The following is a 17,954-nucleotide window of genomic DNA, read 5'->3' on the forward strand; positions in this document are numbered from 1 at the left end:
GTTCCGAGGCCATGTCTGTACATGTTAGGCTCGTCAAGAAAACCCAAGTATTTCCGCGTGTACAACATGGCTTACACCCGTTGTATGTGAACGTAGAATCTATCACATCTGATCATCACGAGATGCTTCAAAATGACAAACTGTAGCAATGGTGAATACGAGGGGAGAACACTTTATTATCTTGATATTAATGTGAGGGATCATCTTATAATGCTACCGGCGGTGCGTCAAGGTCCATGGCACCGTCTTCATGGTTGTTCACCACATGTAGCAACTATTACAACTACTTTCAAATAATACTACTACATGAAATATAAAGAAAACCATAAGGCTCCTGCCGGTTGTGACATAGGCATCCCCAATGGGCCTACCGAAGATGGTACCCGGGGTTTATTGAAGGCCCATGGAGTCGAAGAATATGAAGATCGGAAACCCAATTAGTTGTTAAGGAAAGATAGGGTTGTATTAGGAATAAAGAGATTTGTAACTTTACGGGTTGGACTCAGAGAGTCTCCCAGAATCTGTAACTTGTGTAATACGAAACCCTCAGCTCCACCTCCTATATAAGGGGGAGTCGAGGGACAAAGAGAGGATCGAATCATTGTTCACGCAACCCTAGTTTTTCATAAGTAGACGAGTTCTTTTCCGGCTGAAACCCTCGAGATCTACTTGCCCTCTACTTCCAACAAAACCCTAGTCTACAACTTGTAGGCATTGACAAGTCGATACCTTGTCAATTGGCGCCGTCTGTGGAACTAGAGGCGACAAGGAGCTGATCTCGATGGCACGTTCAAGATCGTCGACTTCCTCGGTGGCAAGCAACGCGATGGATCGAGGTAAACGAATCAAAACTGATCTAGTCGATTTTGTTCCTCACCCGCCCTCCCGTTTGGATGCATATGCATATATGGAGGAGCCTATGGAGATGACGTTCGGAAGGTTCCACTTCCGCGTCGAGAAAGAAGGGTCGTATCGTCTCGAGGTTCCGATCTCGTCGGAATTATCGGCGGTCGATTCCGATTTTTCGGATTCATCGTTCGAGATAGGCGATGAGGAGTTTTCGCCACCACGCTTCGTCAAAGCCGCGACAAGCGGAAAGCTCGCCAAGATCTTCGGCGACATGTCCTTTGGGTCGTCTGCGGACTCTGATATAAGCAGCGACTCGGGCAGCATCGATAGCTTCAACTTCATCGACAGATCTACTATTGTTGGAGAGGTCTTCACCGATCTATATGACGGTGTCACCAATCCCGAAAAAGATCAAAGTTCAAAATATCATCAAATCTATGCAATTGAAGATACCAGTCGCCCATAGGAGGAAACGTCGGAGAACTTCGATGACGCGTGAAATTCGTACGTCGACCCCGCGGATCTTACACGAGGTTTGGGAACCAAATATATTGGACCTGGAACACGAGAGATGGTGCAACTTCCGCAAGCAGTGTGGGATCGAGTTGCAAGAGCCATTGATGGCACATAGCCAATGACTGTAACGGTGGCAGCTGAAGAGTTACAGGCATATCAATATAGACTCGCACGTACCAGGCGGGAGCTCGAAAAACAGAAAATTGAGCTGGATAGGAGGCAAGCCGCGGCTTCGGCGTCAAGCAGGCGAAGGGCGGAGTTGAGCCGACAATCAGGTACTTCGGGAGATAGTCACAGAGCAGCTCGAAATAGAGCAAGATCTCGGATGCAAAATATACCTGAGGCTGACAGGGAGAATTTAATTCAAAACCTCGACATGTCCTTTATGTCGATCGACACAAGGGGGAATATTATTCCCAAAACACCAGAAGCGGGGTACATGGCGACACAAGCTTTCATCCTTGCATCCAGGCCACCTCCCGGAGACCCAAGAGAAGCGTTGTATAACATGGCCATGGCAGGAGTTGGAGCCATGGGAACAGTGTTCGCCAACACGCCTCCCGAAGGATCTGCAAGGCAAAATAGTCCGCGACCTGCGGCAGCGGTGCAGGATCCGGCGAGAACAAGTGGAGCAAGAGACACATCAACGCAAGCAAGAGTGGACAGAGCGAGATAGGAATGAAGGGAACGTCGACACTCACCAGAGGTTGATGAAGAAGATATGTGTGGACTCCCGTGCTTTACGAGACGAGTCCGCAGAACTCGAGTTCCGTCAGGGTTTAAGCTACCAGACAATTACAAAAAATTCGATGGATCACAAGATCCTGAGGATTGGCTAATTGATTATCTCGAGACGGTAAAGTTAGTAGGTGGAACTAGAGCAACAACCATGCAGAGCATTCAAGTGCATTTGAGTGGTGCCGCCCGATCGTGGATAAAGAAGTTGTCTCCGGGTCTATCGATAGCTGGGAAAGTTTCGAGGATATATTCATAAAAAATTTCTGATCCACATGCAAAAAGCCTGCATCATTGGAGCAACTGAGGGCCTGCAGGCAAAAATACGACGAGTCAATGAGAACATATATCCAGAGGTGGAACATTATCAAGAACTCGGCAGAAAATATATCTGACGAGAGAGCGATAGATGCATTCGTTGCTGGTATTCGAAGGAGAGACTTTGTTGAGGATTTGGGAAGAACCAACCCAAAGACAATATCAGCACTCATGGAAATAGCGAACAGATGGGCGGATGGAGAAGATGTTGTTCACAACAAACGACACAGGTCGCCTGAGGAAGACTGCAACCGAAAATTTCAAAATAGACGATGATTCCCTCGACAGTCCTCAGATTACGATGCTCCCAGCCAAATATCGGCTGGGTTTCGAGGAAATATGGAGGAAACAATCGCGATGATTATCAAAACGGCGGCGAGCAGCGCAGCGACTACAAGGACGGCTCCCGTCCAAGTAGGCAAAATAATGGCCCAGGTTCCAGAGGCCGTACATATCTCCCGAAGATATGATGAACGGACCATGCCAAATGCACTTTTATCTCGACAACAATGGAAAGAGGCAGTCAGGACACTTGCAGAAAGACTGTCGAACTTTTCAGGCATTGAACATGTTTGTGCCAACGCACAGGCAGCGAACAAATATCCTCAGGGGCCAAGGAGTGAGGTTCATCTTCCGCCTCCTCCCGCAATTACGGATGGTCAACAAAGCTAACCCGATATTCCGTGGGAGGCGTTGGATAGCTCTCCTTGCTGGGGAAGCGCACTGCATCCATCTTCTTCGTCAGGCCAAGCTTCTTCATCAGATTCACATCTTGGCCTGAGATATTGGATCTTTCCCACTCCAAAGTTCCCAGATCTTGCGCCTCCATGTTAGCTTCGGGAGTGCTATGCCTCTTGAGTCTTGGGCACGGAGGCATCAACAATGGCGATCGGAGGAGGTAGAACAGGGCGTGAGCACTAGGCTTTGTGGTTGCAGAGAGATTTTTGCAGAGGAGATGTGAGCGCGGCGCAGCGAAGGGGATCGACGGAGGAAGACGATGACTATTTATAGCAGGTTAAGCCCAAACATCGAGCCGTTGGATGGTATGAGAATGGACTCGATGCTTACCACGTGACCAAAGGGGTAAAAAAGTATTTTCACCGTGATGGAACTGGATAGGCGCTACAGCGCGCGTGCCAGAAAAAGCGGAGGACATGTGTCCCCCACTTGCGTAACGTGTCAAAGTGGTGCAGACTTTGGGCCCGCAGGTCAGTGACAAGACAGAACTCGCGTTTTTCCGATACAGTGGTCGTGGCTATCGTCAGCAATGATGTCACTTTATAATGGAAAATTTTCGGCTGTGGTATATGAAGACTGGCGACAACAAGGGCATAATGGTAATCTCGAGAGCTTTTGACCAAACACAAGTTTTTGATCAAAATGCTCGGGGGCTACTTTTTTAAAAAAAAGAGAGAGAAGGAAAACCTCGGGTATGGCAAGAAAGAATAGGCGAGAGCCTATGATCAAATACAAGCATTTGTTCATATGTTCGGGGGCTACTCTTATCAGAAGCATTTGTTCACACTTCTGATAAGAGATAAACATGGACAATAAAAATATAGAGTTTTTTCAGTAATACAAGTTGAGCCTACAACCAAGTATAAATACTCGACTATAGCCTCGGGGGCTACTCCCATCGGGAGCGCTGGTCGCGCACCCGATAAAGATGGAAGAATTCGAGAAGAAGACAATATAGTGACAAAGATGTTATAACGGTGAGCCTACAACCAAGTACTAGCACTTGGTTGTAGCCTCGGGGGCTAATCCCATCGGGAACGCTGTTCGCGTGCCCGATCAATTTAGAAAACAGCATGACCGGTATATTTCGAGTAATACAAATAACTCGACATATATTCCCATCGGGAAGGCAAGATAAAATATACAAGTCATCCGATTAACTCGGATAAATAGGCTATTCCATCAGCCAAAAAAGATACTCGACAATATATTCTCAGAGTGCCTCAGTCGCAAATAATATCTGAATGCGGCAAAACTTTGCGAAGGTAATTCCCCGGATCCGTCCTGTGCGGCGTGGCACCGTCTCTGACGACAGTTTGCTACTTTTTTCCGTATCAACAGATACGAAGAAAAATCCTAACAGACGCGTTAGGTACCCGATAAAAACATGACTGGAACTCGGCATCTGGTAAGACCTTAAGCGGCACATGTCGAGTTACGCCGGTATCCCGAGATCATGTCCAGGGACGTGATCTTGAAGTAGGTTTTTGCGGATTGCCACAAGAGCAGTTAACTAGTACCTGATCCGTCAGATGAACTAGCCCCAATTACCATTATCCCTGTACAATATATGTTTGTTTTATTAAAGATATGAGTTAACTCGAAGAAGTTATATGATAATTGTTAAGTTGGAGATTTTCCCTGATTCTTCGACCCAAGCAAAATCTCGGGGGCTACTGACATAGGCATCCCCAATGGGCCTGCCGAAGATGGTACCCGGGGTTTATTGAAGGCCCATGGAGTCGAAGAATATGAAGATCGGAAGCCCAATTAGTTGTTAAGGAAAGATAGAGTTGTATTAGGAATAAAGAGATTTGTAACTTTACGGGTTGGACTCAGAGAGTCTCCCGGAATCTGTAAACTTGTGTAATACGAAACCCTCGGCTCCACCTCCTATATAAGGGGGAGTCGAGGGACAAAGAGAGGATCGAATCATTGTTCGCGCAACCCTAGTTTTTCATAAGCAGTCGAGTTCTTTTCCGGCTGAAACCCTCGAGATCTACTTGCCCTCTACTTCCAACAAAATCCTAGTCTACAACTTGTAGGCATTGATAAGTCGATACCTTGTCAGGTTGTCCCAATACAATAATGATCATCTCATACATATTCATCATCATATCATAGCCATATCACATCACCAAACCCTGCAAAAACAAGTTAGACGCCTCTAATTTGGTTTGCATATTTTACGTGGTTTAGGGTTTTCGAGTGAGATCCAATCTACCTACGAACATGAACCACAACGGTGATACTAGTGTTGTCAATAGAAAGAGTAGATTGAATCTTCACTATGGTGGAGAGACAGACACCCGCAAAGCCACTTATGCAATACAAGTTGCATGTCAAACGTGGAGCAAGTCTCATGAAACGCAGTCATGTAAAGTTAGCCCGGGCCGCTTCATCCCACCATCTCGCAAGATGCAAAGTACACTAACTAAAAACAACAAAAGCTTCAACGCCCACAAAAACCATTGTGTTCTACTCGTGCAACCAATCTATGCATAGACACGGCTCTGATACCACTGAAGGGATTCGTAGCATAGAAAACAAAAAAATTCCTACCGCAAGAACGAATAACAAGCCAAGATCTAATCTAGTAGATGGTAGCAACGAGATGAAGATCATGAGACTAACCCTCGAAGATTCCAAAGCCTACGAGATTAGATCTCGTTGTTGATGTAGTCGATCACTTGCCGCTTTCAAAAGCGCGTAGAAGATCTTGATGGTGCCACAGTCGGGCAGCACCTCCGCACTCGGTCACACGTTCAGTGTTGATGACGACGTCCTTCTCCCCGTTCCAGCGGGCAGCGGATGTAGTAGATCCTCCTAGGAATCCCTCCAGCACGACGGCGTGGTGACGGTGGTGGTGGAGATCTCCGGCAGGGCTTCGCCGTAAGCGCTGCGGGAGAAGAAGGAGGAGGGAGTAGCTAGGGTTTGGAGAGAGGAGGGGCTTGGGGCGCCGTCTTGGGATCCCCTTGATGGTGCGACCAACTTGTGTAGGCAGCCCCTCCCTCTCCCCCTCATTATATAGGCGGAACCCCCTAGGGTTTGCCCAAAATCCGAATAAGAGTCCAACTCAAAAACTTCCATATTGGTGAAACCTAGGTCAAGTGGGATTGCTCCCTTTCCTTGCCTTCATGGCCGGCCAACTAGGTGGAGTCCACCATGGACTCCACCTTCCCACTTGGTGGCTTGGCTAGGGTTGGTGGAGTCCCTCCGGGACTCCTCCTTCCATATATAGTCATTTATTCCGGATGATTCTTAGAAACTTCTACAACCTTCCATAAATTCACCGGACCATTTCCAAACTTGGAATGTGACTTCCTATATATGAATCTTATTCTCCGGACCATTCCGGAACTCCTCGTTATGTGCTGGATCCCATCCAAGACTCCTAACAACATTTGAACTCCATTCCATATTCCATATCTACTTAAAATGACATCAAACCTTAAGTGTGTCACCCCACGGTTCGAGAACTATGTGGACATGATCGAGACTCCTCTCCGATCAATAACTAATAGCGGGACCTGGACATCCATAATAGCTCCCACATATTCAACGATGACTTCGTGATCGGAAGAACCATTAACATACGATAACAATTCCCTTTGTCTCGCGATATTTTACTTAGCCGAAGTTTGATCGTCCGTATCTCCATACCTAGTTCAACCTCGTTACCGATAAGTACTCTTTACTCGTACCATGATATGATATCCCTTGTGAATCAGTCACATGCTTGCAAGCTAATTAGATATCATTCCATCGAGAGGGCCCATAGTATATCTATCCGTCATCGGGGTGGACAAATCCCACTCTTGATCCATATGCCTCAACTCATACTTAATCCCATCTTTATAACAACCCATTTACGCAGTGGCGTTTGATGTAATCAAAGTACCCTTCCGGTATAAGTGATTTACATGATCTCATGGTCAAAGGATTAAGTTACTATGTATCGAAAGCTTTATAGCAAGTTGAACTTAATGACTTGATCTCATGCTATGCTTACTATGGGTGTGTGTCCATCACATTATTCACCTAATGATATAATCTTGTTATTAATAACATCCAATATTCATGATCAGGAAACCATGATCATCTATTAATCAACAAGCTAGTTAAACGACAGGCTTACTAGGGACTCTGGTTGTTTACACAACACACATGTATTAATATTTCCGGTTAATACAATTATAGCATGGGGTGTAAACATTTATCATGAACACTAAGATATAACAATAACTAGTTTATTATTGCCTCTCGGGCATATCTCCAACACCTATGGCACTAAGGTATGGGAAATCAGGTCCCAATATATTTTCGTTATCATCCCTAGGTTTAAAAGAAACTTTTTCCATATCAAAGGATCTAACCACTATAGGTGTTTTGGATGGATATGATTTATCCATATTGAACTTTTCCAGAAGTTTTTGAATATATGCCGGCTGATAAATGAGTATTCCGGGGGAAAATGCTCAAATTGTAACCCTAAATAGAATTTGGTTTTTCCCAAATCCTTCATCTCAAACTCCGTCATTAAATGAGTGCGTGCTACTGATATATTTGCTATGTTACCAATGATGTTGAGGTCATCAACATAAACTTAGATGATGCAAAATTCTTTCGAGGATTTCTTTATGAAAACGCATGGGCAATCATCGTTATTTGAGTATCCTTTCTGAAGAAAGAAATCACTAAGTCGGTTATACCACATTTTACCCGACTATTTTAAGCCATAGAGTGACTTTGTAATTTTACACAATACATGTTGTGATTTGTGTTTGGATTTCAAATTTTAAGTCCATCAGGGACTTTCATAGAAATATCCGCATCGAGTGACCCATATAGACATGCGGTCACTACATCCATTAACTGCATTGATAAATTTATTTGTACTACCAATGTTATTAAGTATCGAAACGTAATTCCACTCATTACATGAGAATATGTATCGTCGTAGTCGATACCGGGTCTGTTTGTAAACCCTTGTGCTACTAGTCTCGCTTAATTTATATCTCACCACCTCATTGTTTTCGTTCCTTTTTCGAATAAAAACCCATTTAACTCCCACATATGGAAGACTTTACGAGGAGTGGGTATTACTTTAAAGAATACATTTCTTTTGTTAAGCGAACACAATTCTGCCTCAATCGTCTCCTTCCATTTAGGCCAATCCGAGCGCTTCAGGCACTCTTTCATAGATTTTGGCTCTGGATCTAGTTGAAAGGTTTTAGAAATTTTAAAGGAGAAATATGTGTCGATAAGTGTAGTCTTTCTATTATATGATTCTCCCGTATCGATATAGTTTGTGGAAATTTTATTATTTCTTCAGGCACCGTGTGATTTCCCATAACAACGGTGTCTGGTTGTTTCGATATCCTAGCATTAGAATTTGTGTGCACATTTATGCTAGGTTCTTGATGTTTAACATCATCTTGGTGTCTATCAACTTCAAGTTGATTTGTATTTACCGTCATAGATTTTCTTTGTTTCCGCGGTGGCTTTGGATAAGCCTTTTCCCTTAAGACCAAAGTTCTCCTCCTTTTATTTGCAATTAGGAGTTGAGTAGTTTTATTTGGTATCTCTACTCATTCAGGTGCATTGACTGCAGGGATATACGATTTGGTGACACTTTTGTCATCAGTAAATGCGTCTGGCAAGTTATTTGCAAAGTGTTGCAAATCTATCATTCTCTGAACTTCATATTCAGATTCGTTGGTACGTGGATCTAAGGATTGGATGCATGTTACATTCCAATCTATTTCCTGGCATTTTTTGTGGTTTGTTTCTTCCCCTAATGCCATGAAATGATATTCATCAAAAATTGAATCAACGTACCGGGATGTAAACATGTCCCCTGTTAGGGGTTCTAAATATTTTATAATTAACGGAGAGTTATATCCCACATAGATTCCTAGTTTTCTATGCAGGCCCATGGAGGTACGCCGCGGTGGTGATATCGGTACGTATACAACGCAACCGAATTTTCGCAGGTGGGAAATACTTGGTTGATTGCTTCGTACTATTTAAAACGGGGAAGTTTCATAATATGTAGTTGGTATGACTTGTATCAGATCAGCGGCGTGTAAAACCGTATGTTCCCAACAAGAGGTTGGTAAATTGCAATTCTGCGGTAGTGGTCTTACAATTAATTTTACACTTTTGATCAAAGATTCAGCTAATCCATTTTGAGTATAAATATAAGGTACATAATGTTCTACATGAATACATAAAGTCATACAATAATCATTAAATGCACATGAACTAAATTCACCTGCATTATGATTTTCTCTTAATTTGATAATTTGAACGATCAGTTTTTCAAAAAGACGGTTACGTGCAGATAATAAACACACATGTGATCATCTAGTGGATGCATCAATTAGCACCATAAAGTACCTAAATGGTCCAGATAGAAGCTGTGTATTGGACCATGTATATCTCCTTGATTCTTTCAGGAAAATTAAGAGACTCATTATTAACTTTGAGGTAAGATGACTTAATAATTAATTTTCCACTAGCACATGCGGTGCATACGAAGTCTGATTACTTAAGAAATCTTTTAATTTTTAAATTATGACTAACAGAATTGCTTATAATTTTTCTCATCATACCTATTCCAGAATGACCAAAACGATCATGCCAAGTCTTGAATTTATCAAGATTTTATGAAATTATTTTTTACGCAATATAAGGTGCGGCATTAATATATGTAAAGTATAATCTGGAATAAAATGAAGGGAAATTTTCAAAAGTTTGTTCCTCATATCCGTCGCTTTTTGTTAAAAGAAAATATTCTTTCGTATCCATCTTTATGGTTTTAAGATGAAAATTATTTGATCGGATATCTTTGAAACTTATAAGGGTATGCGTTGATTCAGGACACAATAGTGCATTCTGAATTACAATAGTAGTACCCATAGGGTGATTGAATGTGCCTCTTCCTGAACCAATTGATGCTTTGTTACTCCCGGTATAACCTCTTCCTTTCTCTTAGTAAGAGTTTGGAAGTATTTTGTTTCCCTTAAAATCGTGTTAGTGGTAGCACTATCCAGTAAGCATAATTCTTTTTAATTTCCATCGGATTTGTCCCGTAAGGTTTCTTCGTGTTCTCTCCTGTGGCCTATTTCCTCTGTCTAGGACGATGGGTGCATGATAACATGAGAATATACAGAGAGGGTTGAAGTGAATGGGTGATTTCATTGAAGTGAATGAGAGATTGAACAGTTGGATGTGCAGTGCGGTTGCATTGTTTGTGTCCCTTAGGAAAAGAGACGACGGATCACTTTCACATCGATTGGACAAAAACCTAAATATTCTAACTGCTACGTAGAATATACCATGGAATCTAGTAACTAGTAGGTTAGCCTAAAACCAAGGCTAATTGATTCCTAACTGTGCAGATAATCATCTTGTCTCTGGATATTTGACATGGTTCTCCAAGGTTTGAGATTAATGTTCTCATGATTTTTTGGCAATATCCCTGCCTCTCTTTCCTCTTTGTCGCATGGATCGGCAATTCTCCGGTCGAGATCGGGACTTTTCCCATTCCCCATTCATGTCCGTCGGATGGATCCCGACGGCCCCCCTCGTCAAGTTCAGGACGTTGACGTTGCCACCCCTCCTATCTGCGTGCCACCTGGTCAACACCGAACTCGAGTACTCGACCCTGCTCTATTGGATATAGCAGTTCAAGGAACATCATCAAATTCAAACATAGGGAAACACAGGGATGCGCCTCAAATGCGTCAGCCGCTTGTCGCTGCATGATAGCTTCATGGTGAAGGATGCCGGCGGCGACCTCTTCTCTTCCAACCTTAAGGGCGTGCTCCTCGCCTAAGTCGAGGTAACTTCATCGTCAAGAAAAAGGGAGTAGGTAAGCCCACGTCTCTTGCGTCCCACCTAAATGTATGCCCAGTTCGGTTGATTTCAGTGTATCTGATGATGTGAACTTCCCTGTCTTCTAAAAACTTGAGCTGTCAGAGAGCTCCGTGATCGTCTCGTAATTCATTTGTTCGTCGTAATTGTATGAGAACTGAACTGAAATGTTTCAGCGAAATTGCAACTTTTAAGTGCTTGTTGGGGAGACGACCGATTTTGTGGCTAACATGTTTGCACCAGCCATCCGCTGGGCACACTCAGCATTACAATCAGGTACCATGACCAACTTTTAATTTTGCGTCTGTAAAGTTTTGTATTTTATTCTTCTGGTTCGTTCCGATAAGTGTGTGTGCCTGCTTCTATGATGAATTTCCTTGACAGAGCCGCACATTTCATGGTGAATGACAAGTTGTGTGTGGGCATTCTGAGTTGTGTTCTCTGCATCTTTGGGTTGACACTTATCATCTTCCATGCGATGAGAGAACCCCGAGCTCGATGGAGGAGATTTGGCTTTCGGCAATATTGTATTCAAGATGCTCTACAAATAAGAGGACTACAAGCAAAGACTAGGTCTGCTGCGAAAATTGGGTCCAAGAGTTCATGCATTATGTATGAGTCTGAAGAGATTAAGAGAATCCAGACTTTGCATGACATGCTTTTAGGGCGATTCGTCCATATACGAATCACTTCCTAAGCCTATAGAACTACGTATAATGAAGCCTGAAAATAAATCAAGAAGCTATTTGATCCGATGACATCAAATCTACTCAGGGCTGGTCCTGACATTTGATGGGCCCGGGGCAAGACTCGAATTTGGGGCCCTAGAAGCACCTAAACCGTAAAAAAAAATGTATTGATATCACTAGTAAATTAGTTAGTACTTAAGGTGCATACAGAAACCATATTGATATGAAGTAAAATATACATATTGAATTATTATTTTCTAACATTTCTAGATGTAAAGTCACTCATTGTGGTATGCTAATATAACGCGTGGGACCATGTTGTCGTGGTTGTCGCGGGCATAGCGCGGCTCTTTTTTTTTTGACAACTTGGCTTCTCGCCTCTCGGCGTGGTCATCTTAGAGTTGGCAATGGATCGTCTCTAGCTCATGTCAAGGAACAGTCAAATGGTGATGCACATAATGAACATTATATTGACACTTGGGACTCGTATCTAACCATTGTCTTGAACTTTCACGTTTTTAACTGACAAAATAAATGACCACGTGACGGGAAAAAACTAAGTCGATTGTATGTGACATTTCCTCTGTTAATGTCTTGGACATGGTCGAGCCAACTGGTCCCACCCCACCTTTTATAGGTTATAATTGTCAATTTTCCACTACCAAAGTAACTTCTGAATAACATTACATGATCCTAAATATGGCAACCTACCCGCAAAAAAATGGCAACCTACGGCGACAGCTTGAAGCAAAATGTATTTGTCTCTAGCTTTTCATGTTTGATTGTTTTGCAACATATACGTAGGTACTTTTCATGTTTGTATTTGTCTCTAGCTTTTCTAGCAAAATGTATTCCGCTGCATACTTATTTTGCAACCTACGGCGACAGCTTTGGCCTGAATCTACTTCACCTATAAGTTATGTTGTATCATTAGTTTCTTTATGTATTTTCGAACTATAGAGAATTTGAGATTGTTTTTGTAAGTTACCTCATTGGTCAACTATTGTTCCTTTTTCTCTTTGCATTTCTTTATAAATTATATCTTTATTTGAGATTGTTTTTTTGTAAATTACCTCATTCTACCTTAAATGGCTCATCAAAATGGTCAACTTGGCTAGAATTTGTATACATGTACATGTCGAAGTCAAAATTTCAATTTTCTGAATATGTATGTATGTATATTTACATGTATTAAGCTTTACACGTGTGACTACAAAAATATATGTATATAACCGGGGCGCATTTAACTAGTGCTAGTAATTCTCAAGAATTAGCTCTACCAATTGTTGAGCAACCCATTGAAAATTTAGATGAAAACAATAACAATGCTAGTGGTCATGAAAATTTAGGTGTGGACGATAATGCTATGAGTAAGCATGAAAATTTAGATGAAGATGATAATAACGTAAGTAATCATGAACCAGAACAACAACCTTTTACCAAAAATATTTATGATCTATAAAATTGAGACAACTTAGATGATAAACCAAGGTCGGCTCATTAAAATCTACATCTGATTAAACATATATCACTCTTATCTTGATATTTCACAACTGTGTGCCTTCTGATATTTTTTTGCAGCTGCCTTCTTTTGGTTTCTTAGTACCAACACAATGATATTATGCAAATTATGTCTATAATAACTTCAACTCTGTCACAGCTTGCGATAAATGCAAGGGACTGACTCCTGCCACTTCCATTGTAGTACCGTTCTCAGACTCCACTCTAGCACCTTACTTGGTTTTGTCTCACCAGAAAACATGATGGATCAAGACCCTAAGTGAAATAAATATAGAAACAATGAATAATCAAATCAAACATCATACTACTATAGCGAAAATTCAATTCGGCTCCTGGGTGCATATGCTCCCTCTACGAAAAAAACTGAAGTTTTAAAAAAATTGACAAAACAAATCTACATGTATCTTTACAATATAGTTCATCAAGTTTCGCAACAAATAACCCCGATAAGTTTTATAGTCTATGTAAAGAAGAGAAAAGGAATCGAGTGAAAAGTCTTATTTTTAGCACCAAATTTTGTCTTTTTTACACACGTCATACTACAAGTCAATTTACCGTGAAACGACTTTGTAAGCGCGTACCACGTGAAGATGTATGTGCGTTTCTTTTGTTTCAATTTTATAACATTTTAAAATATATCTAAGATGCATTTTTAAAATAAAGGGAGCATATGCTCCCATGTGCCAAAATATCACTCCCCTATACTATAGATGTTACTAATACCAAACAAGATGTGTCATTACAATACCTCGTACATACTTCTAGCAGACATCTCCTCTGCTTCCAGCTGTGAAGACAAGCAGCAGTCAACAATGAATGAAGCAGCACAATAAATGTTAAGTACTACTTGCCAGGAAATCATCCTACTTACTTCAGAAGGAGTATATCCCAAAATTTCCTCTGGTCCATCACAACAAAACATGCCCCTCGAGCGACAATCTTCAAAGCGACCACCACTGTACGAATCAGCCTTGGGGTGATAAACATCACTCAAACAAGCATAGCAACCTCTTGCTGAAAAATAAGTGCAATGAAACATAGGCACACATACAGATAATAATAGTTGAAGGTAATAAAACACAAGCATGCGGTCATTACACATGGCTGTGCACAAACCAGTTTGAGATATTACAAATGTATAAAGTTTAAACATCATGTGGGGCCTATATAGCCACTACAAGGCTTCACAACAGGGGCAGCTAGCTCAGAGGAGGTGCCAAAGCACATACGTAGGTACATACATAAAAGTGACGTTTTGGATACACACGGTCTTCATTCCACACGTAGTTCCCATTGCAAAATAAGTACGTATAACGACCAACAAATGATATAATACTATGGAACTTCCTGAGACAAATCTGTGCATATGATTTTGAAGTTCTAAATCTAAATGTTTAGAACATACTGGTGGTGTTCAAATGTAACTTTTTTTGTGTGTACTGGAGAGAGTATTTGACTGCTCCTAATGTTGCTACGGCCATTACGCCAGGCAATCGGATGTATCAGTAGATTAGACATTTCAGGCCACACATCAAGCATAATGAATTAGGTAACACAAAGGGGCAAACAAATCAGTTGATGTAGGAATCATACGTTTGAGCCGGAGAATACATCACAAAACTCACCCAAGTTAGGATAAGTGTATAGAATACCTTCTGAAGGATTAACCCTGCAGATACAGCTGACGACCAACTCATTACGCCCTCTTTCCACAAGTTCAGCAAAAAATAATAGATTGTCAAGGCCAGAGTCATCAGATCCTTTTGTATTTGCTGTGAAGTTGATATGATAGTAAATCCCCTTAATATCAGCATCATGAAAATACCGGTAGCGCCCAACACATGGAAGCTCATATGCAAGATCCTTGAATAAGAAGAATAGATCTGATCAGCAATGGATTGCTAGATGAATGGTTAAGATGGTAAAACCCAGTGCGGCCCAGGTAGGCAGCAGGACGGCTGAGGGCAGGAGGGAGGGAAAAGGAGCAAACCCCTGAAAGATTGTGATCGTCATTGTACTTGTCCATCAAAGCTTTAACCAGCTGGAGCATCGAACATCGTCTTTCATCAAGTGGCAGTGTTCTCAAATGACTCTTCCTTGTGCCATCAGGCCAGTGAATGTCTCGCCATATAGCCATCTCCAGTGTGCACTTATTCTCTTGAGAAACCAAATCCTGCTCCCTGTGCCTAGTTTAGATTAGACAAATCAATATGGTAAGCAGACTGTACTTAACTTGCTCATTCTGACATGCTATCAGCAAGACATAGGGTGGGAATGAATTAGTTTAGCGAGTACATTAGATTTAATGATCATGATGTTTTGGTGAGATCATTGGTCTCGCTTAATGCCTTGATCAAAGCGTAGCATGGTTTATTTTCACCTCAGTACACAGTTTTTGGTCTTCACTAGCAGTGGTCTAAGAACGGTTATAGTGAACAGAGGGGGTAGTTCACGGTAGCTAAGTTGCATAGGACAGGCATAAGTGAAGATGTCATGTTTTACAAACAGATTGGCGATGCCGGAATATATCCAGTATAGCAAATATGAACACAATACAAATTAAATTAGGGCGGGAAAAGTTTAATACTGAATTTTGTGTACAGCCCCACTGAGGAAAAAACACAACAGAGGGGCGAGAATAAGATGAGCCAACCCGCTGATGTGGCTGTGCTTGGTCACGTAGTAAACAGCAAAAACATATAAAGATGAATGGCTCACATGCCTAGAAGTTCACTGCCTCCTTTTAACAAGGCACCCATCTTCCATTTTCAGAACCTAATTAGCTGTGTCTGTGACACTATTCTGGCTATCGACCGTTGTGAAGACATGAGAAGACTATTGTGTGGGTGTGCCTTGCTAAAAATCGAGCCTGCTGTACAAATTAAATACAGATAAAACCTAGAATACAAAGTTCTTCTCATCACGTATCTACGCGTTTCGTTGAGTTTCATCTGTTCTTATGATTGTGCAGTATTTGAAAAAAAAATACTAACAGATAAAGGTACAAAATATTTCTGTAACTTTGCATGGTCCCATGACAGGAATTAGGTCCCATGACAGGAATTTAAAAATAAATATAGGCTAGTATTTTCTTTTCTATCAACCTGACAGGTTTTCTATACTCGGAACTTGGGGCCATCTGTTTTCCCATGACTCATGATAATGTAAAAATTGTTATTATCTTCCATGGCCTAAATCATGGAAGCATCATAAAAGCATTTGAACACAAAACGGAGAAGTAAACCAATGATAATCTAGATCAAAGCTGAGTAACTTTACATTTTTGGATCCAGATGGCGAAAAAGATAGCGATCGATGGCCTCGGAGACTTCGTCTAGGTTGTGAGATGGCCCACCCACATGAGGATACGTGTGGAAAAATCCAGCGTGATCAACTCTGGTGTAGAAATCAAGTCCCCATGTACACTCTGGCCGAAGCCAAATGGTGTCCTGCTTATAGGATGAGGAAGTGGCAGCTATGGACAATTCATCCAATCTTGTAGTGTTGGCGACATCCGAGGATTGTTGCAGAGGTTTTGCATCCCCCTCAAGCCTGAATTGGAACAAGCAAGACTGATGAGCAGACAAACGATTATCTGAATTATAAAAGTTTTTCTCTTTTAGAAGTAGAAAGATGAGAAATCATCTACCGGTAACTTGCGACATGAATCCGACAGAAATATATGAGTAATTAACTATATGAGAGGGAAAATTCCTTTCCCAACCCCACGACTAGGAGTAATCAATCCCCACACATCGATGAACAGAGCAATTTGATTTCGACTAGATCAGAAACAGAAACGGATGATGGCGATCGAGAGGGGCATACCGTTTCACGACTTGTAGCAAGAGTCTGTGCATGTGCCGGAGATGAATGCCTACAGAACCATAATCCGTGAGGTACTTCCCATCCCTATCTACGAATACAACAATCACTGGCCCGGGGTAGGATCGTAGTGCGGCGAGTCGGTCGCGGCTGCTTCCGCTCGGAGGGGAAACGATCAATTTGCCTTCCCCGCAACATTGGATGGAGCAGATCTGTCGCTCGTCGGCTCTGGGGAAATCGAAGTGTACCATCTGGTGAACCAAAAAGGGACACGGAGGGTACATGTTTTCGCGGTGGCGGTGGCGGTTACAGTGGCGGCGAGGGATTGAGGAGGGCAAAAAAAAACGAGAACAAAATCAAAACAAAATTTCGTACATCAAGAAAACCAATCGTTCGATCGGAGGCCACCAACAAAAAACATGATTGGATCGTCGTCCGCCTCTGTTGGCGAAAACCTGGACGTCCAGTGCCTAGGAGTCCTATATCCCCACAATCCTGGGAGTCCTATATCCCCCACTATCCTATACTACAATTAAGCTGATGATCCTATAAGTCGTCGTTTTATTGGTTTCCCTTTGTGGCATCATCTTGATATTCGGGCTTTCGTTCGACGACGAGATCTCCTTCCTGACGTAAATGGTGGTGTTGAAAGATCACAACCCGCTGCGTATGGACCTTTAGATCTTGCTTCGCCAGATCGATTTTGGTTCTTTTCTCTTTGTTACTACGAGGAGGATTATCCTCACAGTTTTTGTCTCGGCTACTACGTCCTCAATAATGGTGATTCGTACTTTCGGCTCTCTATCGATGTCGATAAGGCTAGTCTGCTGTTATTCCCTGACATACTGGTGTTGATACTCTTGTCGATGTTGAATGACTGCT

At 42.1% G+C, this 17,954-nt stretch overlaps 1 protein-coding gene across 1 annotated transcript; it reads right to left on the minus strand.

Annotated features, from left to right (window-relative positions):
• Positions 1–13,986: 13,986 nt before the first annotated feature.
• Positions 13,987–16,746, minus strand: LOC124646800. Its single transcript, XM_047186859.1, has 5 exons — positions 16,527–16,746; positions 15,238–15,433; positions 14,900–15,110; positions 14,119–14,261; positions 13,987–14,034 (listed from the first exon to the last, which is right to left on the minus strand). Coding segments are annotated over exons 1-5 (600 nt in total). The 5' UTR covers positions 16,529–16,746.
• Positions 16,747–17,954: the final 1,208 nt, after the last annotated feature.

Source organism: Lolium rigidum, chromosome 4 (genome assembly GCF_022539505.1).
Source record: "Lolium rigidum isolate FL_2022 chromosome 4, APGP_CSIRO_Lrig_0.1, whole genome shotgun sequence".
NCBI lineage: Eukaryota > Viridiplantae > Streptophyta > Magnoliopsida > Poales > Poaceae > Lolium > Lolium rigidum.

Excerpts from the sequence above, each read along its gene's own strand:
- LOC124646800 (XM_047186859.1), bottom strand. Across the intron at positions 15,111-15,237 it reads ACGATCACAATCTTTCAGGG|GATCTTGCATATGAGCTTCC; the intron begins GTTTGCTCCTTT and ends TTCTTATTCAAG. Across the intron at positions 14,035-14,118 it reads TGGGATATACTCCTTCTGAA|CTGGAAGCAGAGGAGATGTC; the intron begins GTAAGTAGGATG and ends TTGTCTTCACAG.